Consider the following 23,427-nt stretch of genomic DNA (forward strand, 5'->3'; position numbering starts at 1 on the left):
ATGAGATAGGGGAACAGGGGAACAGCCAGTCAGTGGAGCAGACAGAACATAGATAATACTTATCAATTAAGTTTGCCATCTTATATAAGCATGGTTCATGGCACCCCAAAACAGTTATAATCATAACATGAAAGATCACTGATCACAGATCACCATAACAGATATAATAATAATGTTTAATAATAATATTTTTATATTGCAAGAATTACCAAAATGTGACCCAGAGACAGAGTAAGCACATGTTGTTGGAAAAATGGCATGAGTTAACTTTTTGATGCAGGGTTGCCACAAAACTTCAATTTATAAAAACTGCAATATCTGCAAAGTGCAGTAAAGTGAAGCACGATAAAACAAAGCATGCCTGTATTATCATTTTGCTGTGAAACAAATACTACAAACTTAAGCAATACCTTTGTTGTCTCACAGTTTCTGTGGCTCAGGAGTTCAGGCATGGTTTAACTGAGGCCTCTTGCTCAGGGTCTAACAAGGTTACAATTAAGATGTCAGCCAGACTGGATTCTCAGCAGAAGTTTAACTGAGGAATGATCCACTTCCAAGCTCACTCAGTTGTTGGCAGAATTAATTTTCTGGGAATTCTTGGGCTAAGGGCTTCAATCTCTTGCTGGCTCTCAGCTGGAGGCCATCCTCAGCTCCTAGATGTTGCCCACATTTTTGTCTTTATGTGACCATGACCATTGGCTGCATCAATCTAGCAAGGAAGAAAAAGATCCTAGCAAGATGACTATTACAATCTTATATAACATAAACATAATTATGTACATTCTGTTACCTTTGCCACATCCCATATGCCTGGGAACAAGTCACAGATGGCACCCACACTCAAGGGGAGAGGATTACACAGGGATGTAAATGCCACATCTTGGGGGCCACCTTATGAGTCTTGCTACAACGACTTTATATTTACTGGAAGAATGCTCGTTGTTGCTTGAAGTTTCCTTGGAATCTCTCCTTGTGGTACACATACCCTTTTGATTTTTTTCCACCTTTGATTGTCCCATAGCAAAACAAAGAACCCACTTACACTAATCTCACTTTGTTCCCATCCAATCTCTTTCTTAGACTTCAGATATTTAGCTTGACTTAATTATGTTTAGGTTTCTAGATATTCTAATATGAGAAGTTATCTATGAAATAATAAAGGCAGTAAGAGGGAAAAGATAACTTGCACCAACTTTGTTTCAAAGAGAACTTTCTCAGAAATTCATCTTCTTCAACCAACCACATTGTCTGAGTCCTGTCCAGCCTCCTGGACTGATGGCTGAGCCCTGTGAAGGGAGGGACTACAGATCAAAGTCAAAGGGGACGTTTTCATAGAGGGTCCCTGAAAGAAACCTAAGCTGACTAGTGAAGACCCCCCAGAGAATGAATTGCTTGGAAAGTGTGAGACCTAAGACAAACCAGGAAGTGGTTGTGACATTTGGGCTTACTCCCAAACACACATGCCGTAATAGCAGGAGGCACAGAGGAAAGGTGAGATCTATGGACATTTAATTTCCGACCCTGTATTTCTGATTTCTTTTATTAACAGTGATTTGTCTAAAAGCAGAGGGAATGCATGATTTTTGTCTTCCGGTCTTCTATATATACCACATATGCTGTCATGAGCAGGGTTTTTTTTTAATTTTCATTTTTAAAGAAAGATGAAGGAAGAATTAACACATGATTGAGATAAAAGAAAAAAACAAACGTTTTTTCATGAAAATCTTGTTTATGTTTGAAAATGGTCACCAAACTTTCCTTTTCCCTTCAAATCTCCTTGCGTAAGCATCATGCTGCCCCCTGAATCTCTCCTGTGGGTAATTTTAATCATGTTTCTCTGGATCCATCCTGGTAACCACATGGAAGACCCATTAGAACTCTGCTCAGTAGACAGTGGGATGAAATCAGACTAAGGTGAATCTTGGACCTTGTAAGGAATTCAATTTCAAACAACCTGTGAGGAGTATAACACGACCCTCAAGGAAAAAGATACAGTGATTCCCTGTGTCATGATTTTTACTGTAACTATATGTTTTTAATTGGGGAATTAAAATTTGACAATGTCCATATTTTTCTCCTAGGAAGAGTGGCTGACCTGCCAAAGAAACTGGCTCTACCTAGAAAGTATTTTCAGTGCTCCAGATATTCAGAGGCAATTGCCTGCAGAGGCCAAGATGTTCCTTCAGGTGGACAAGTCATGGAAAGAAATCATGAGAAAGGTGAATCGGCTGCCTAATGCTCTTCGAGCCGCTACTCAGCCAGGTATGAAACAAAATTCCAAACAAGCAAAAAGACTACAATCACCTAAAATGTTTCTCTGGGAACCTAATAACACATGGTCCATTCAACCTTTGATTCTAGTCAGCATGGATAACTAGGAATCCTTGCATTTGACACACTTGCTAAGCAATGTCAATGGAACACTGGACTTTTTTATTATTATCTCTCAGCTTAGTTTGTAGTTTTGGAAAAGGGGAATCTGTCTATTTTTGCTGTTTTTATGATTTGGGGACGTTGCTTCGGTGTATCAGTGATGTTTTCATCTCAGAATTTTGACAATGAGACAAACACTTGCCTTCGGTTGACGTATTCTGTTAAAGCTCCTCCACAGATTTATAGCCACAAAAATGTCCACACCTTATTTTTAATGAATTCATCAAAACTAGCTCAAAATATTACCACTTATTGCATTTCTAGTCTCAAGGTTGAAATGTGTTTTAATAAGTTCCATTTCTGTGGATGTGGAATCAAAGTCTTTCAGGGTGCACATATGTGGCTGTTGAACTTTATGCTTAAAGTAAAAGCCTTGGCAAGCTTACCTGTTGTTCAGGAAATAGCAGCACATGGCCCATCCTGGTAAATATCCTCAAACAGCTTCCCTGCAGTTTTCTGGGCTGTACCCTTTCCCCAAAAACTCTGACATAAGACAGAAATGGAAAAGAAATGTTATATGGACTAATAGAATTGAAAACTCTTTGGGTCTTTTCAAGGCAACCAACATGCCTTGGCTCATGGTCTTCTTCCAGCCTGTAATCTCAGCACACTGGCCTCTGTTTATGTCATTATATCTCCTTATCAGCCTCTGACCTTCCTGCCTTCTGCTCATAATGGCCCATGTATGATCGATCAGTCCACCAGATGATCCAGGACAGTCTCTCCATCCATGATCCTTAACTTAATCACATCGGCAAAGTTCTTTTCCATGTATACTAACATATTCACAGGTTTGGGGGATTAGGACATGAACATCTCTAGGGGGCCATTATTCTGTCTACTGCACTCACTTGTCATGTTGAAACATTTTGCTGTGAAAACTAATATGTTAGATTACAGAGTGCTGTCCCAGGCCCTACTAGACTTGTTATAAAATATAACTTCTGAAATGAAAAAAATATCTGATTCAAAAATACATCTGCTCCTAAGGATGTAATATAAGAATAGAGACTTGTATAGATCATTTCAGGGAATGATAAAGCTATGAAGAAAAATAAAGTAGGGTAAATGGGTGAGAGAGAGAGAGAGAGAGAGAGAGTGTTTGTGTGTGTGTGTGTGTGTGTGTGTGTGTGTGTGTGACAGAAGGCTTTTTTGATAAGGTGGCTTTTGAGCAGAAACCTGCAGGAATGAGGGAGTGAGTCATGTATGTGATCAAAGGGAACATTGTTAAAGGAGGAGGGAAGATTAAAGGCAAGGCTCCCAAAGTGAGTGCATACTTCACATGCCCAATTGTTTGCAAGGAAACCAATGAGAACTGAAGTGGAATGCAGAAGAAGGGCTTAGGAGGTGAAGCAAGAGAGGCAAGAGTGTTTAGGTGGGGGACTGGGCATCAGACTGGGTCATTGATTACATAGAACCTTGGAAACCATGATCAAGACTGTGGATTTGATTCTTGGGCAGGTGGGGACACCAGCTACTATGATAAGCACCAAAACTACAAAGATAAACAAGACATGGATCTTATTCCTTAAGGAGCTGTAGTTTAGTGATGAAGAAATAGTATCCCATCACCACTATTTTGGCGTTTAAAGATGGCAGAGGATACAGAAAAGATGCCAGTAAGAAAGTGACAGACAGTGAGTAGGTATAGAGACTGGCTTGGTTTGGAGAGTCAAGGAGAAGGCAACTGCTTGGCTTTGGTTTTGTACTCCTAGCCCCCCAAAAGTGGGATACACCAGCTAAAAATGTTTCATATTAAATATACTTGTTCATACTTGGTAAATACTTGATATTATTATTAAAGGTAATAGTTAAAGTTCTTAGTAATTTCCCCCCATTTTAAAGTAATAGAACTTTCCTTTATCAAATAATACCAAAGCTTTTAAAATCTTAACAGTATATTTTACTTTTACTTAAAATTATCTCTTTATTTTTCAGTTAACTTGGTATCTTTTATTGAAAAGACCATACCACTGCCATTGCATTTTATTTATTTATTTATTTATTTTTATTTCAATAGGTTTTGGGGAAACAGGTGGCATATGGTTCTATGAATAAGTTCTTTAGTGGTGATTTCTGAGATTTTGGTGCACTCACCACCCGAGCAGTGTACACTGTACCCAATGTGTAGTCTTTTGTCCTTTTATCCCTCAGCTCCCTCCCATCCTTTCCCCCACTTGCCTAAGTCCATTGTATCATTCTTACAGTTTTGTGTCCTTATAGCTTAACTCCCACTTATGAGTGAGAACACATGATGCTTGGTTTTCCATTCCATTCACTTGGAATAATGGTCTCCAAATCAATCCAGGTTGCTGCAAATGCCATTATTTCATTCCTTTTTATGGCTGAGGTAGTATGCCATCGTATATCTAGACACATTTTCTTTATCCACTCATTGATTGATGGGCATTGGGGCTGGTTCCATATTTTTGCAATTGTGAATTGTGCTGTTATAAATATGTGTGCACAAGAATCTTTTTTATATAATGACTTCTTTTCTTCTGGGTAGATACCCAGTAATGGGATTGCTGGATCAAATGGTAGATCTACTTTTTAGTTATTTAAGGATTCTCCACACTGTTTTCCATAGTGGTTGTCTTAGTTTACGTTCCCACCAGCAGTGTAAAAGTATTCCCTTTCCACCACATCCACACCAACATCTATTATTTTTTACTATAGCCATTCTTGAAGGAGTAGGATGGTATCGCATTGTGGTTTTGATTTGCATTTCCCTGATCGTTAGTGATGTTGAGCAGTTTTCATGTTTGTAGGCCATTTGTATACCTTCTTTTGAGAATTGTCTATTCATGTCCTTAGCTCACTTTTTGAAGAGATTGTTTGTTTTTTTCTTGCTGATTTGTTTGAGTTCCTTGCAGGTTCTGGATATTAGTCCTTTGCCAGAGGTCCAGATTATGAAGATTTTCTCCCACTCTGTGAGTTGTCTGTTTATTCTGGTTATTGTTTCTTTTGCTCTGTAGAAGCTTTTTAGTTTAAGTTCCATCTATTTATCTCTGTTTTTGTTGCATTTGCTTTTGGGTTTTGGCATGAAGTTTTTGCCTAAGCCAATGTCAAGAGGGGTTTTTCCAATATTATCTTCCAGAATTGTTATGGTTTCAGGTCTTAGATTTAAGGCTTTGATCCATCTTGATTTGATTTTTAGGTGAGAGATGAAGATCCAGTTTCATTCTTCTACACGTGGCTTGCCAGTTATCCCAGCACCATTTGTTGAATAGGGTGTCCTTTCCCCACTTCATGTTTTTGTTTTCTTTGTCGAAGGTCAGTTGGCTATAAGTATTTTGCTTTATTTCCAGATTCTCTATTCTGTTCCATTGGCCTATGTGCCTATTTTTATATCAGTACCATACTGTTTTGGTGACTATGGCCTTGTAGTATAGTTTAAAGTCAGGTAATGTGATGCCTCCAGATTTGTTCTTTTTGCTTAATCATGCTTTGGCTATGTGGTCTCTTTTTTTTGGTTCCATGTGAAATTTAGAATTTTTTTTTCTAACTCTGTGAAGAATTATGGTGTTATTTTTATGACAATTGCATTGAGTTTATAGATTGCTTATGGCAGTATGGTCATTTTCACAATATTGACTCTACCCATTCATGAGCATAGGATGTGTTTCCATTTGTCTGTGTTGTATGATTTCTTTCAGCAGTGTTTTGTAGTTTTCTTTGTAGAGGTCTTTTGCCTCCTTGGTTAGGTATATTTCTAAGTAATTTTTTTTTTTGCAGCTTTTTTTTTTTGCATCTATTGTAAAAGGGGTTGAGTTCTTGATTTGATTTTCAGCTTGGTCACTGTTAGTGTATAGGAGAGCTACTGATTTGTGTACATTAATTTTGTATCCTGAAATTTTGCTGAATTCATTGATCAGCTCTAGGAGCTTTTTGGATGAGTCTTTAGGGTTATTTAATTTCCATGTATTTGGATGGTTTTGAGGATTCCTTTTGGAGTTGATTTCCAATTTTATTCCATTGTGGTCTGTGAGAGTACTTGATATAATTTTGATTTTCTTAAATTTATTGGGACTTGTTTTGTGGCTTATCATATGGCCTATTTTGGAGAATATTCTATACTGATGAATAGAATGTATATTCTGCATTTGTTGGGTAGAATGTTCTGTAAATATCTGTTGAGTCCGTTTGTTCTAGGGTATAGTTTAAGTTGTTTCTTTGTTGACTTTCAGGCTTGATGACCTGTCTAGTGCTGTCAGTGGAGTATTGAAGTCCCCCACTATTATTGTGTTGCTGTCTATCTCATTTCTAAGGTCTGGTATTAATTGTTTTATAAATTTGTAAATTCGAGAACTCCAGTTCTAGGTGCATATATATTTAGAAATGTGATATTTTCTTGTTGGAAAAGTCCTTTTATCTTTATATAATATCCTTCTTTGTCTTTTTTAACTGTTGTTGCTTTAAAATTTGTTTCGTCTTAAATAAGAATAGCTATTCCTGCCCATTTTTGATGTCCATTTGCATGGAATACCTTTTTCCACCCCTTTACCTTAACTTTATGTAAGTCCTTATGTGTTAGGTGAGTCTCTTGAAGACAGCAGTTACTGTCTAGACATCCAGATTGGTAAACAGGGAGTCAAACTGTCAGCGTTTGCTGATGATGTGATTATAATTTTTTTATTGCCTTTGCAATTCCGTGACTCGCTTTAACTTTAGATTTGGATAACTCAAAACATATATTTTTTTTTTTTTTTTTTTTTTTTGAGGCAGAGTCTCGCTCTGTCGTCCGGGCTGGAGTGCAGTGGCCGGATCTCAGCTCACTGCAAGCTCCGCCTCCCGGATTTACGCCATTCTCCTGCCTCAGCCTCCCGAGTAGCTGGGACTACAGGCGCCCGCCACCTCGCCCAGCTAGTTTTTGCATTTTTTTAGTAGAGACGAGGTTTCACCGTGTCAGCCAGGATGGTCTCGATCTCCTGACCTCGTGATCCGCCCGTCTCGGCCTCCCAAAGTGCTGGGATTACAAGCTTGAGCCATCAAAACATATTTTTATGAGAGCTTTATTAAATAGTTTTCTAGGGAGAAGATTCATAAACTGATTACATTTTAAAGTGATATTTTTTTCAGAAAAAAATTTGATTTTAACACAGTTTTACCAATACTGTTTTTTTTTAATGAACAGGACTTCTGGAAACTTTTCAAAACAATAATGCATTGCTTGACCAAATTCAGAAGTGCCTAGAGGCATACTTAGAATCAAAAAGAGTTATCTTTCCAAGGTAAGTTTATAAAGCAACCTAAGATATTTTTTAGTAGTTATGACTGTCAATCAAATTGAGGTTATAGTTATAACCTCAAAGCATCAAGGAACTAGAGAAAGAAACAAAAAAGATCTATGATAATGAAAATCCAACTAGTTATTGTAATTGGGGAGTATAAGTCTCAAGGATAAAATACAATGTTCAATAAATAGTTAAGTGGGTAAGTAAGATACTGAAACAATTTTTTTAAATTTTAACTTTTTTAGTATATCATAGGTGTGTTATGGGGTACATAACATGTTTTGACTTAGGTGTGTAATGCATAATAATCACATCATGTAAAATGAGGTATCCATCCCCTCAAGCATTTATCCTTTGTGTTACAAACAATTGAGTTATACTCTTTCAGTTATTTTTAAATGTACAATTATTGACTATTAAATTATTATTGATTATTAAATTAAATTATTATTGACTATAGTCACCCTGTTGTACTATCAAATACTACGTCTTATTCATGCTTCCTATTTTTCGTACCCATTAATATCCCCACCTCCCCATCCCCAACCCTTCCACCACCCTTCCCAGCCTCTGGTAACCATCCTTCTACTCTCTGTCTCCATGAGTTCAATTGTTTCGATTTTTAGATCCCACAAATTGAAATGATTCTTGATCACCCCATTGTTTTACTGTTTCATTGTTGAATGAATATGTGTGCCTGTGCATGTGTGTATATGTGCACAATGTGTGTGTAAAAGGTTAAGAGAGACTGGTGTTACCTGAGCAATTTTCTTTAGGTTAATTGATGGGGATGCATGTTAAGCTCTCCAAGACGCCTAGTCTTGAGGAGAGTGAACCACACCCTTTCTCATGGGCATAGCAAGCACCCTTAGCACATCTCTCTACCAAAGAATATTCTTATCTCTAGCTGTCCAACCTCTCCAGCTTTAACACTTTTATACCCTCAAGTGACTGAGGACTCTAGAGTCTTCACCCATCTCCCCATAAGTCAGCCCCAGGTGACCTGACATCTCATTTTGAAATGTGACAACTCTAGTCCTAGAACTTCAGTCAAAACTGCAACTGAAATTTTAACATCTAGTTATATTACTTGGGAAAGGTTTGGTCAAAAACACAGAAGCCACTCTAGGTGTTTAGAGCAAAAGTTTCAGTCAGGGAATTAGAAGTTTTCACTGGTGCTAGACGCAGAAGAAGAGAAGAACTGAGGACCACTTTGAAGAAATCTGGAAATACAGGCAGAGGTCTCAGGGAAGTGCCACCAAAGTCTCAGCTTCCTGCAACAAGAAAGGGAGGGATTGTCAGGAGGACTTCTGAAAACCAAGGATAAAATCCCACCAGCTTCAGTCATTCATGTTCAAGTTGGAGAATAATGGCTTTGCTTCCTCCCACCTTCTCAGTCACATAGAAGAGCATCTCATAGGCAGCATTTAATCTGAAACCTTACTGGAAAGAGATTCTAGAAATGTCATTCCAGCTTTTCCCTGATGCAGGGATATTGCTAAGTTGACGGTCAACAATCTAGAGCATTTACTAAATGCTGGTTTGTACATTTAGTCCTCCAAAACATGAGAGACTTGGGGATAGGAACAGCATCAAAAAGGACCCTTGATTGGGGGAAAAAAAAAGTTTGACAATCACTGTCTTAAATGTTAATAGTTAATTGCTTTAATCTGTTCTAGTATGAACTAGGATAGTCAGTTGGAATAGTAAATCAAATTCCTTTTGAGTGATTTGGAGAGATTAAACATAATACAAGAACTATATTACATGAGGTCTGGCATTTAGAATATTGTTGGTTATCTAGAGCAGGGACAAACAACTTTTTTTCATAAAAGGTCACATAGTAGATATTCAAGGCTTTGTAGGCTTTACAGTCTCTGTAGTCAGGTCTGCTATTGTAGCACAAAAGGAACCACAGACAGTATGTCTGCATGGCTGTGTGACAATGAAACGTTATTTACAAATACAGGTGGTGGGCCAGATTTGGCCTGGGGCTGTAACTTGCCAACCCCAATCTATAGCAAAATAATATTTTGTAAGTTTATAATTTCCTTTACCTATCTTGCTGGTAATAGTATGGAATATATATAAATGTTTTATTTCTACATATGTATAGCCTCACATGGTTGGAAATGGTGTGCTGGCAAAATTATATTATGCCAATTTTCACAGTAGCACATACTGCAGAGAATAGCAAATGCCTTTGGGTTAAGAGAATGGCCCAGTACACATTCACACAACCCAATAAGGTTCTCCTGCAACCACCCATCCTATTAACTCTTCAACAAATAATGTATTGAATACCAGGTATGTGTGACATACTAGGCTAGATTTTAGGGAAAACAAATAATACATCTTCACTCTGGAGACTTAAAGCCAGGTAAGACAGATATGTGAACACATCAGTTTCTAGCATTTTTACAGTTTTTATGAACAATGTCTATCACTAGACATTGTACTAGACACTAATTCTAGGTGTGCATTATCACACCTAAATGCATCATCACTAATTTTCACAGAAATCATGTTTAGAGATATGTGGGCTCCCCAGAAACCCATGACCAGTATAATTGGAGGTCCAGGAAATTGGTGGACAGGGAAGAGATGTGGCTAAGGAATTTATCTTTTATGTCTATCTAAGACTATACTTCAATTTCAAGTTATATTTTAAGGATGTTCTTTAATCCAGGTTTTACTTCTTGTCGAATGATGAACTTCTGGAGATTTTGGCCCAGACACGAAATCCACAGGCTATGCAGCCACACTTAAGGAAATGCTTCGACTCCATTTCAAAGCTCGAATTTGCTCTCATGCCTCCTGCTGAAGGAAAGATTCCTGGTATTGATGGAGAACCAGAAAAGGTTTATACTAATAATATTTTGGCAATGCTGTCACCAGAGGGAGAAAGGGTGAGGTGCTTTTGTTCATATTTCTTTATTGATGAACTTTGTTACTCTTCTAGGGTTATTCTCGCTCTAAACATACAGGTACTCTGTTGGCTCAGCAGTTTCAAGGATAACCAAGATAAAATTCTTGCCCTCAAAGAGCTCAAAGTCTAACAGAGAAGTAGTCGAACAAACAACTGAAAATCACCACAGAAAACGCAATAATGAAGACATGTGTTCTGTTGTTGGAAATATAGTGGAGAAAACTAGAACCATGTCTTATTTAACTCCCCACAAGAGGCACACTAGTGGACTGGTTAAGAGTACTGGTTCTACTCTCAGGCCACTTGGACTAAGTCCCACCCCTTAATCTCATCCAAAAGACAGGGATTAGTAATTGTATCTGATTAATGGAGTGATGAGCCTGTTCAGGGGATAGTGTATGTAAATTACTTAAAGCAATACCTGGTAAACACTATTTAAGTGTTAGTTGCTGGCAGCAGCATCTCCAAGGCACTGCACAGCCCCTGGCATATGGGGAACACCAAGAGAGTGAATATATTAGCACACTGTGAGGAATCAAGTGACTTCACAGAGGAGAGCCACACATATGCACACACACACAAAGTCAAGTATGATGGAAGGGGGAGTATCTTCTACATGGGCATGGGAGACATTTCAGACACAGGAACTGTGCAGGGAAATGCTAAGGAATTGGGTCCAGTAAGAACACAGTGTTGTATCTATGGGAACATATAAACATTTTATTTGTTCTGAATTGATCCTCTTGCAAAAGAATTTGCTCATCACTGGTGCAGAAGAGAAGGGGAAAGACCGAGGATAGAATCTTGGGAAAACATGAAATGTAAAGAGAGGTTCGAAGAAGAGCAGATGAAGGAAACCAAAACAGCCGTGACAGTCAAGCCACTGGAAGTCCAAAAAAATAGCTACAAGAACTGAAAAGTGTCATTTGGACTTTTCAGTTGGGAGGACCTGGGAAAACTTGAGAACAGAAGTGATCAGGGACAAAAATCAGATAGCAGCAAGTAGGAAAGTGAAAATAAGTGAAGAAATCCATGCAGTGCACGTAGACTACTCTTTCAGGGAGTTGACTCCAAGTGGAAGCAGTAAACTAAAGCAATAGGTGGGATGAAAGGAGATAGATGTATAGTGGAATGTCAATAGAAGTTTCAGTATTTGTGGTCAGGCTTCAGCGTTTGTATAGCATAGGATTCTGTCATGGAAATACAGAAGGCATACAGCTTACAAGTCCCACACAAGCCACTTTATCAATGCTCTGATTACCTTTTAGGTTGGCTTGGGGAAAGGCGTCAAGGCCCGAGGCAATGTAGAGGAATGGCTTGGTAAAGTGGAAGAGGCCATGTTCACATCTCTGCGTCGCCTGTGCAAAGCCGCCATCACTGACTATCAGGGGAAACTGAGGACAGACTGGGTGGTGGCTGGCCACCCTTCTCAAGTAACTCATACTCACATTTCGTATCTCTGAATTCTTTTTTGGTGATATGTATCACATATTTAAGAAAGATGTTTTCTTGCAGGTTATCCTGACCGTTTCTCAAATTATGTGGTGCCGTGATTTGACTGAATGTCTGGAAACAGAACACAGTAATCACATAGAGGCCCTGGAGAATTTTGAAAAAGTAAATTTTGAGGTGAGATCTATAACAAAGTGGCATTATTGTCTTGCAAGACGGTCTTAGTGGGTTTGTTTTTTTTTTAAGCATAGTTAATGCAAATTCACTTTATTTCAGAAATTCTAATGCTCTGACATGACTTACAAAGCTTTAGAATTCTCACTAAAATTAGTTGTGTTTTACTTTTTTTAGAGACACTACCTTAATGTATGTGTAGTATTTATATGAACACTTGTGAAAATAGGAGGAAAAACAATTCCAGAACAAAACATCACGGTTATAATGGTTTGCAACTTTTAAGGATAAACTGTATTCACTAGTTCCTGGATACCTCTCGGGGAAGTTTATTCAGTCCAGGAAAACCTCCAGATTCATGTCATTTCTATTTTTAGGCTCTAATTCTATTTCTGCTATTTTGTAGAAATACATTGCCTGTCAGGCAACTAACAGAAATAGTTAGAGATAGAAATAGTTGCCTGTCAGGCAGCTAACAGTAAAACAAAAATAATTCAAAGAATTTACCATCAAGAACTTTTAGCTATAGCTAGGAAATGCTATTTTACTAAATAGCATTTAAATAGCACTAAAACTTTATACTTGTTGAACAGCAACTCCACATTTCCTCCTCTCGCTAGCTCCCTGTAATCACCATATTACTCTTTTTCTATGAATTTAACTATTTTAGATACTTCATATAAATAGATCATGCAGGATTTATCCTTCTATGACTGACTCATTTCATTTAGCTTAATATCCTCCAGGTTTATTCATGCTGTCACATGTCATGGGATTTCCTTTGTTTTAAGTCTCAATAATAAATATTTCATTGTATGTGTATGCCACATTTTCTTTTATTTTTTTCTTTTTTAAGAGACAGGATCTCACTCCATTGCCCAGGCTGGAGTGCAGGGACGTGATCATAGTACCCAGCTAATTATTTTTATTATTATTATTTTTTGTAGAGACAGGGTCGCACTGTATTGCTCAGGCTGGTCTCAAAAGCTTCCCTTAAGCGATCCTCCTGCCTTGGTCTCCCAAAGTGCTGGATTACAAGCATGATAATCATGCCCAGCTCATATTATCTTTATCTGTTCATCCTTTGATGGACACTTATGTTATTTCCACATTTTGGCTATTGTGAATAATGCTGCAATGGACATAGGGGTGCAGATAGTGTCCTCCAGATCCTGACTTCACTTCTTTTGGATGTGTACCAGAGTGGGATTACTGGGTCATATGGTAGTTCCATTTTTAACTTTTTGAGGAGCCAGCATATTGTTTTCCATAATGGCTGCACCATGTTTATATTCCCTCTGGCAGCATACCAGGGTTCTCTTTTCTCCATGCTCTTGCCAACATGGGATATCTTTTGTTTCTTTGATAACAGTCACCCTAATAGTTGTGAGGTGACATCTCATTATGGTTTTGATTTGCATTTCCCTTATGATTAGTGATGTTGATCATCTTTTCATATACCCAGTTAGCCCTTTGCATGTCTTTTTCTGATAAATGTCTATTCTATTCCCTTGCTAATTTTTTAATTGGGTTATTTGTTTTTTGCTCATTAAGTTGTAGGAGCAATTAGACCCTTGTCTTATCCCATGCACAAAAATCAACTCAAAATGGAGTAAGTATTTAAGTGTAAGACCTGAAACTGTAAAATCCCTAGAAGAAGACATAGGGGAAAAGCTTTGACGTTGGCGTTGGCATTGATTTCTTGGATATAACACCAAAAGCACAAGCAACAAAAGGCAAATAGATCCGTGGGATTGCATCAAACTTAAAAGCTTTTGCACAACAAAGGAAACAATCAAGAGAGTGAAAAGGCAACCTGGGGAATAAAGGAAAATATTTACAAACAATATATTTTGTAAGGACCTAAGCCAACTCTTTAACTCCAAATTCAATTCTACTTCCAAGTAATACTACATTTTTAAAGATTCATTCTTAAAACAGAAAAATGAAACAACCTTATGAATAAAACAACTTTATTGAAATAAAACAACTTTATATATATTTATATGTAAATACTCAATAAATATTTATTTATTGAATAAAACAACTTTATTGAAGTAAGAGAAAACACTCTCATGAAATTCCTCAAAGAAATTTCATCTCCATAGCTTCAGAAAAGAGAAATGACTCCCTAAAGAAAGTTCCTTTGCCTCTACGTAGAGATGGTCCCTCATTGGGGTTGGCCCAAGTGACATTTCAGCACAATGATGCAAGGTCCTCAGAGGCACTGCTCTTCTTTGAAAAAGATTTAATTATTTAGGTAAAAATCAAGTAAAAATTTAGCTAACTCTTTCTGAAAATTTTTTCATTTAACTAGACATTGGCTAGGTTAAAATGCTCAGACTTTCTGATTATTAATGGGAAAACCGCCCCTAAAACTGAAGAGTATCACCTTTAACCACATTTAATTTTTAGGGAGGACACTCTCCTCTAGAAAATCATCACATAGTGGTTAAGAACATGGGCTTTTCTGGAGGCAAATGTCTACTCAGGTCTCATTTTGCTACTTCGTAACTGTGTGACTGCCATCAAGTTACTTATGCTCTCTGACCTTCAGTTTCCTCAAATGTACAATAGGGGTAAAGACAGTATATAGTTCACAGAAGTCTCATGGGAATTAAATAAAAGTACTGTCCTGTTTGGTCACAAAATTATAGATTCTTAAAATTAGCTGGTTTTTAGCAATGTCTCTCCAAATTGAATGGTGAAAGAGATAATGTATATATGTAAGCTGATCTTGGAAAATTCACCATGACAATTTTTTTTATTTGTAGAGATTAAATGCCCTGGCTGCAATAGTTCGAGGCAGTCTTCCTAAATTACACAGAAACATCCTAACTGCATTGATTACCATTGATGTGCATGCAAGAGATATAGTCACTGAACTTGTTCAATCCAAGGTAACTGTTTCATTTAACTAAAATTATATACTGCTTTCTGAAATGACTGTATCTAATATGTGTATCACATATAGGTGGAGACAGTTGAGTCTTTTGACTGGCAGAGACAACTGCGCTATTACTGGGATATAGACCTGGATAATTGTGTGGCTAGAATGGCGCTCTCTCGGTATACTTACGGCTATGAATATTTGGGTGCATGCCCAAGATTGGTTATTACTCCACTCACAGTAAGTTATTGATCACTTAGGTTAATATTGACATGAGAGTGCTTTTCAATCAAAAGTCTTGAAAAGTTTCATATGACATTAACTCTTGAAAGAATTTATTATGAATACATCTTTGTAAAGCAAAGATTTGCATTATTTAATTATGTGCATGGATCTTTTGGTGTATTTCGGTTGCTCTGTTTTTCATAGAAAATAATAATCCTTCCCTCATAGAAAGGAAATGACTTAATTTGTGGCCAGAGTTGGTTCCCTTCATATTGATAATTTGTTACTTTCTTCAGGATCGCTGCTATCTTTGCCTCATGGGAGCTTTGCAGCTTGACCTTGGGGGTGCACCAGCTGGTCCTGCTGGCACTGGGAAAACAGAGACTATCAAAGATCTGGCAAAAGCTCTTGCCATCCAGTGTGTGGTCTTTAACTGTTCGGATGGTTTGGACTACAAGGTACAGTTCTTGTATCTAAATATTAACATTCAAGCCTGTAATCCCAGCACTTTGGGAGGCCGAGACGGGCGGATCACGAGGTCAGGAGATCGAGACCATCCTGGCTAACACGGTGAAACCCCGTCCCTACTAAAAATACAAAAACTAGCCGGGCGACGTGGCGGGCGCCTGTAGTCCCAGCTACTCGGGAGGCTGAGGCAGGAGAATGGCGTAAACCCGGGAGGCGGAGCTTGCAGTGAGCTGAGATCCGGCCACTGCACTCCAGCCTGGGCGACAGAGCGAGACTCCGCCTCAAAAAAAAAAAAAAAAAAAAAAAAGTGTTATTAAGTTTTATGTGTCTTTCTCTATTTGCAACATGACATAACAAAATAAGGCGCGAATAGAGAGATGACAAGCAAGAGAAAAGAAATGGGGCAAATAATGGCTAAAGTGGAATAAATAGAGCAAGGGAGAAGAGTCAACACATGTTGGTCTGGGTAGTCTGGATAAGAATCAAGGCCAGGGGATGATTTATCAAATGGTGAAAAAATAAAAAATCTGTACATGTCAGTAAGAAGAAAGAAATGAGATGAGGTACAAGATAGAACAGCAGGGAAAACGAAGAACAAGGACTAAGCTTACAGTAGGAAATTGGCAATTCAGAGAATAGTGTATTCAACGTGAAATATGTGTGAGGTGAGAATTCCTGGTAAGGTTTTTCAATACAGTGGTTCTCAAACTTTTTGGTCATGGGACCCCTTTACACTCTTAAAAATTAATGAGAAAAGTTCCAAACAAAAAAAATTGTCCCACTTTTATATTTTTGAAAATCTCTAATGTTTTCAAAATTTTGCTATTATGCTAATATTTGGCATAATAGAAGACAGCCAGATTCTCCGATTTGCTTCTACATTCAGTCTGTTGAGATATGTTTTTTGGTTGAACATTTGAAGAAAATCTAACCTCACATAGATATAGACTCTGAAAAGACGAATGTTTTAAAGAACTTTTTCAGTTAATTGTTTATACTCTTCTTTGAACTATACCAAAACTTGACAAATGTTAGTTTCTTAAAGGTTATTTGCTATGTAAAAACTGAAATCATATCCACATCTTTTCATACTCTGTACTCTCATGAGAGAGTGAGAGTGAAAAGAGAGTGAAAAAATAACACCTTGGTATTATTATGAAAACACTTTGGCCTCACAGATCCCCTAAAAAAAAGCTCATGGATTTGCAGCAATCCTTGTTTGGCTTTATTTCTTCTGGTGGTTGCTATTTAAACTGTAAAAGCATATATTTGTTTCTATATTTTTATGTACCCACTTTGGACAGTATCTGCCAACACATTAAATAGATGAGGATTTTATTAGACACAACTTTGTGTGTCTAATGAAGTTGGACTTTCAACCTCACTTTTACCATGTCAAATTTTATAAAATTTGTATTTTATTCTATAACTAAATTATATCTTCATTGCTTTGTCTGGGGGCTGAACATAAAAATGTAAATCCCTTATACAGCACTTATAATATCAAAGACTGTTCACAGTGGAATTTAATAGACTAATTGGCCCCATAGAGAAAGATCAATACATACATCACAAACCCCTGCCATTCAAAGTAAACGTCCTAAGCTTCAGGGTTAGTGGATCATGTTTTCTTTCCACTTTGTTTACTTCTTCTAGAACCAATATTTTTCTCATTTTTTATTTTTTACTTTTTATTTTTTATTTTGTGACGGAGTCTCGCTCTGTTGCCCGGGATGCAATGGCACAATCTTGGCTCACTGCAACCTCCGCTTCCCGGGTTCGAGCAGTTCCCTGCCTCAGCCTCCTGAGTAGCTGGGATTACAGGCGCCTACCACCACACCCGGCTAACTTTTGTATTTTTAGTAGAGATGGAGTTTCACCATCTTGGCCAGCTCCTGACCTCGTGATCTGCCCACATCGGCCTCCCAAGGTGCTGGAATTACAGGTGTGAGCCACTGCGCCCGGCCAGAATCATTATTTTTCTAACTTCTGTGTGCTGTGAATCACCCGGCGATATTTATTAAACTACATATTCTGATCTGCAGGTCTGGGGTGGGGCCTGAAATTGTGCATTTCTGACATCCACCAAGGTGGTGCACATCGATACTGGTCCACTTTGAGAAGCTAAGCCCTAGACCGTGGTTCTGAAAGCATGAACCCTGAACCAACAGCATTAGCATCACCTGATAACTTGTTGGAAATGCAAATTATAAAGCCTCATGTCAGACCTACTTAATCAGAAACTTTGGAGCTGGAGCGCAGCAACGAGAGGCTTTGTTGAAACAAACTTCCAGGTGATTCTGTTGCACACTCAGATTTAAGAACCACTGTTCTAGAGTAGATTCAGCTGCCACTGTTCTTTGTATTTCAGTTTTGCATCTTTCTTATAGTTCATTTTAATTTTGTTGGAATGCTTCCTTGAGCAATTTTTTCCCATTCAAGTTTATAAATATTCTGTCTTTACTGAGTCATCATACTTGATTGATAATTTGTAGAGGGTGGAATTATAGGTTTAAAATGATTTTCTCACCTGACTTTGAAGGCCTCACTTCATTGTCTTCCAGTATGCATTTTGCTAATGATAAAACTGATCATGGCTTAATAAATTTTGGAGGTTTAGTAATATTTTGCTTCCTCTCTATCTCTGGCAGCTTATAGGATTTTCTCTTGATCCTCGGTATTGTGAAAATCTACCAGGATGTGTCTACATAAGATAATTTTCTTTATTCATTTGGTTTGTCATTTTGGGAAGCTCTTTAACGGGAAAAATATGTCTTGTCAGCCTAGTGAGACCTTATTTTATTGCTTCTTTGCTTATCATTTTGTCTCTGTTCTCTGCTCTGGGCCTCCTACTTCTGTTCTCCACTTCTCTTAAATACTCTCATATTTTCTCTTGCTTGTTGCTATTTTCTTGTATTTGTTTAGATTGCTAAACACATAAACACACTTATTTTATGTTTTAAGCAACAATAAAAATAAACTTATTGAAAGATTACTGAGATAGTGGGATATTTCACGGAATCCAGAGAAGAGTTGAGCATGACTCAGGCTGAGTAGGAACTAGGGCAGCCAACTCCTTAGCATTGGGAACTTTAGAGCCTTCTCTCTAGAGCCTTGCAAAGAAAACAGCAGGGTCATATTTCAAATTTTGAAAGTAGATTCTAATTGGCAAAGTGGGTTCAAGTAGTCACCCCTAGATTCGTAAACAATAGCCAGAAGAAGAGGGTATAGTCTGACTCATACAGGCATGGATGGCTGTTGAGGGCTAGATGTGGTACGCAGTTTCCAGAGAAAGAGGAATGGTATCCTCTAAGGGTTTCTGCAACATAAGATTTCTAAGCAAAACGAGATTGTCTCCAAGGGCTATTCTTTTCTGCCTTAAATGTCCCTTCATATGTGGATGTTCCCCAGGGCTCTGACCAGTCCCCTTTTCCTGTTTTCTCTACCTGCTTTTTCCAGTTCCTGACAACTTCGTAAGAGAGAGGAGAGATTTGGGCAGGAGGAGGTTACCCTGCAGATCCCTGGTCAGATGTGCTGCGTTTCCTAAGACCTAGTTCCTGCTCCTCCAGGAACTCTCTCGCCCTAAAGTCCAACCTTTGAAACTCTTCCTTTCTACAAAAAGCAAACGAAACACTCGAGCACTGGGCTGAGACTTTGTGTTTAGACTCAGGAGAAGGCATATTATCTGATTTACCTTCCCAACAGTCCTCTTTGATAGGTGTTGTCATCATTGCACAGATGGAAGTGAGATTTGGACAGTGAAGTAACTGGCCAGCAGTCACCACTAGAAAATGGCAGAGAAAGAATCTGAACACGTCTTTTGATTCAAGTCAAATGTTCTCTCCCTTTTTTTAAAAAAGTACATATTATATGCAAATTTAGAAACATAAAAAGATATAAAGAATAAACTAATGACTATCTACTTAGCCACCTCCCAGCTAAGAGATAAAATGTTACCGGCACACTTGAAATCCTCTGTCTCTCTTCGCCAGAGATAACTTCTATTCTGAATTTGGGGGTTATCATTCACATGTGTGCATATGTATGTGTGTAGTCCTAAATTTAAAACATAGCACCATTTTGTGTGCTACATTCTACATTTTGGTTTTTCCACTGAGCACTTTGTCTATGAGATTCATCTAGGCTAATACTATAGCTCTATTTTTTTAAATTCATTTTCACTGCTCTGTTTTTATGGTTTTGTTCTTCTGATAGGTATTTGAGTTGTTTCTAATATAGTATTTGCTCCTGTAAGCAATGCTGCAATAAGCATTATTACACAGGCCTCCAGGTGAATGGGTGCATGGTTTATCTGGCTTGGAATATAGGAGTTGGTCTCAAGGTACATATATGTATCATATTGACTCAATAAGGACAAATGCTTCTTCCGTGATTGTGGTAATTTATACTCCCCCTGCAAGTGTGTAAGAGCTGCCTATGCTCCACATCCATGCCCATGCTGTCAGGTTCCATAACTGCTGTCAGTCTGAGGAGTATGAAATGGTATACCATCATTACTAAAACCACTAAAGACTAATTGGAAATTTTATAATGGACGAATCGGGATAGTAATCCACTGATCAATCACAACTTTGACAATCAAAAAATACGTATCTCCTGTTATGATATATAAGCTATGAATTATTCCTGTTCAAAAAAATTTAACTTCAACCTAATGAATCTAATGGAGTCTCTAGATTTAAATACTGGTTTTCAAGAAGTACAGGTGTATGAGATAAAGGAATGTGTTAACACCACAAGAATACAATCAGCTAAATATGGAATCAAGGGAATTCTATAGGGAAAATAACTTACAGACCTTCAAAAATAAATTGCATAAAAGAGAGAGGATTCAGGGAACTGCTATAAATTTAAAGAGATTTAAGAGACACAGTACCCAAATGCAATGTTTGTACCTTGCTTGTATCTTTATTGGAACAAACCAATTGTAAAAGGACAATATCAGTATGATTGAGGAAAAGTTAACAAGATATTAAATAATTATTGGGTTTTTCTTTGAATAGGTTAGCAGTATTGATATGGGTAATTTGGGGGGTTTTATGTGTTACAGAGTTTATTGTGAAATAATATGATGTCTAGGGTTTGCTTTAAAATAACAATAAAAAATGTTGGAGAGTATTTTGAAAATAGCAGAATGTTGGTAATTATTAAGCTGGGTAACATACCTTCTTTCACCTCTTGTGTATGTTTGAAATTTTTCAAAATAAAGGTTTTTTTAAATAGAAATCATCACAAAATAAAATGATAGAAATAACACCAAAACATATTTCTAATGGTCAATTAATTGCTACACAATTCATCTCTGAAAAACAAAACAAAACAAAACAAAATAACCCCTGACTGCTATCAGCTGAGAGCCAACCTGACTCAGACTATTTGCTTCTCTGGTTGAACACAAACAATTTCACAGGCCACCCACTACAGACCAGGTCACGATGCATCCATTATGGAATGAGATGCCATAATCCTGTCTGAGAACACACAAGAATGTTGTCCAAACCACAAAAAATAGTCTAATATCTCCCTCTCCAGGCTAAGCTGTGTAACTGCTTCACCTTTACCAATGACAGCCTCAGCCAGCTATCCATCAGCCTCCTATATAATATGATTATGATATCCATCATAAATTTGCCCCTGCTTCCTACCAGCACCTAATCCACAATATTGTGGATTGAATTGTGTCCCCTCAAAATATGTTCAAGTCCTCATGCCTAGTATCTGAATGTTACCTAATTTGAGTCTTTACATTTGTAAAGACTCAGATGTTTAAAATGAGGCCATACTGGAATTCTATGGGCCCTAATCAAATAACTAACTAGTGCCTTTGTAAGAAGAGAAAAATGTGGATATAGACAGACAGAAGGCAGCCAAGTGAAGATACACAGGAGGTAGAGATCAGAGTGATGCAATACAAGAAGCCTAGGAATCCCAAAGATTGCCGACAACCACTAGAAGCTACCAAGAGGCAAGGAAGAATCCTACCCCCCAGAACCTTCAGAATGAGCATGGCTTTGTTGATACCTTTATTTCAGACTTTTAGCCTCTAGAACTGTGAGAGAATAAATTTCTGCTGCTTTAAGCCATTCAGTTTATGGCAATTTATTATAGTAGCTCTTAAAAACTAATAGAGCAAAACCCTTCTTCACTGACCCTTCCCCAGAATTTTCTAACACAAGCCCAAATCCTGTGACAAGTCCTCCTGATATCCTTTTACTGAGAGAAACCTTGGTTTCCCACAGAGTGTGGTCTCCCTTGTTGCAACGAGTGGTAAACCCAATTGTGTCTGACTACAGGTGTGTTTCTGGTTATCTTTGGCCTGTAGGCATTGACCCTGTCCTTCACTTTTGTTGAAAATGAAGAATTGGAGATCACCTGACTTGAAAAAGTATTTGTTAACCAGCTAGTTATTGCAAGCATTCCTGCATTCATGATCAATATTTGGAACTGCTCCTTTGTTTGGCACCCTGGAGGTTTTTGCATCCTGGGGCAATGCACCATCGTAAGATCTGGTTTGGATAAGAGCAAGCCTGCTAGTATCATCTGCTGAGGCTCTACACCTGTGGCATGCGTTCACCAAGTCAGCAGCCATGTCAGGGCTGGATTTCAAACCCCCCACCCTCCTCCTCAGCCAGGCAAAAACTGCAGGGGTAGGAGTGGCAGAGAGAGAGGGTCATTTTTGAAGAGCAAATGGAAATGAAGAACCACCATGACCACAGACATGTTCTTAAAGAGAAAAATATTAGCAAAGAGTCTGTGTCACAGATCAAGATCTGGAATTTTCTTTGTTACTTCCTTTAAAACTGTTCATAAGTATCCCTTGGAAAGTCTCCACGTATGCCAGGACTTACGTGTATCCTAAGTATGAAGACCATTCCCCTACAATATGGAAGCATTCCGCAGCTTTGTTGTACAGAACACCAACTTGGTCTTTAGTACTGTCCATGAGTATCATTTAGTACTATCATCCCATGAGTTCATTCAACTTCTCTTACCTTGGCTATATTATTACTAATTTCCAGGGACTGTTTCTTATCTCTGACTAATTTCTTTTTTTAGAGTATCTTGTTTTATTTTAGGAATGTGTTTCCCTCCCAAATCTCTCTGAGGATTCCATTTCAATTTTGTAAAATTACTTTCTGCTCCCTAAATTATCTCCACTTTCTCCAAAGTTGCTCATTAGTTTACTCTTCTCATTCCTTCTCTTTCTTGAATCTTCACCTATTGGTTCATAAGGATAGATGAAGGACTAATTTAATTAGTGTAAACAGCTTGTTTCCCCCAAATGCCCCTTCCTTGAATGAAAGAGCTACCAAGAGCTCTGTGGGAGTATAGAATGTGTAGCCAGCAGGCTTCTCCATAGAATGTACGCACACCAAGCAGCCAGTAAGTGAGAAAGCCCACATCGAATGCCAAATCATAAGGATTTTCTTTCTAATGTAGTACATTTCAGTGGGTTTCACTTTCTTTTATTATTTTTGAATCTCAGTGACTGAAGTGGAAGTCTGGAACCGTCTTTCTCTCCTTGTCTCTGCTTTCCTTATCTCCCAAGCATAATGTCATCTCCCAGTATCTCCTAATATTAATATCTCCCCAAGGCA

At 37.9% G+C, this 23,427-nt stretch overlaps 1 protein-coding gene across 1 annotated transcript in view; it reads left to right on the plus strand.

Annotated features, from left to right (window-relative positions):
* Window positions 1-23,427, plus strand: part of DNAH6 (dynein axonemal heavy chain 6) — a 353,105-nt gene that overhangs the window by 118,878 nt on the left and 210,800 nt on the right. Inside the window, exons 22-29 of the mRNA XM_033175267.1 lie at window positions 2,082-2,262; window positions 7,571-7,667; window positions 10,360-10,579; window positions 11,868-12,032; window positions 12,115-12,228; window positions 15,000-15,125; window positions 15,200-15,355; window positions 15,637-15,798. Of these exons, the coding sequence (XP_033031158.1) occupies window positions 2,082-2,262; window positions 7,571-7,667; window positions 10,360-10,579; window positions 11,868-12,032; window positions 12,115-12,228; window positions 15,000-15,125; window positions 15,200-15,355; window positions 15,637-15,798 (1,221 nt within the window). The remainder of the gene's footprint in view (window positions 1-2,081; window positions 2,263-7,570; window positions 7,668-10,359; window positions 10,580-11,867; window positions 12,033-12,114; window positions 12,229-14,999; window positions 15,126-15,199; window positions 15,356-15,636; window positions 15,799-23,427) is intronic.

The sequence above is a fragment of the Trachypithecus francoisi genome, unplaced genomic scaffold (assembly GCF_009764315.1).
Source record: "Trachypithecus francoisi isolate TF-2019V2 unplaced genomic scaffold, Tfra_2.0 Lachesis_group17, whole genome shotgun sequence".
Taxonomy (NCBI): domain Eukaryota; kingdom Metazoa; phylum Chordata; class Mammalia; order Primates; family Cercopithecidae; genus Trachypithecus; species Trachypithecus francoisi.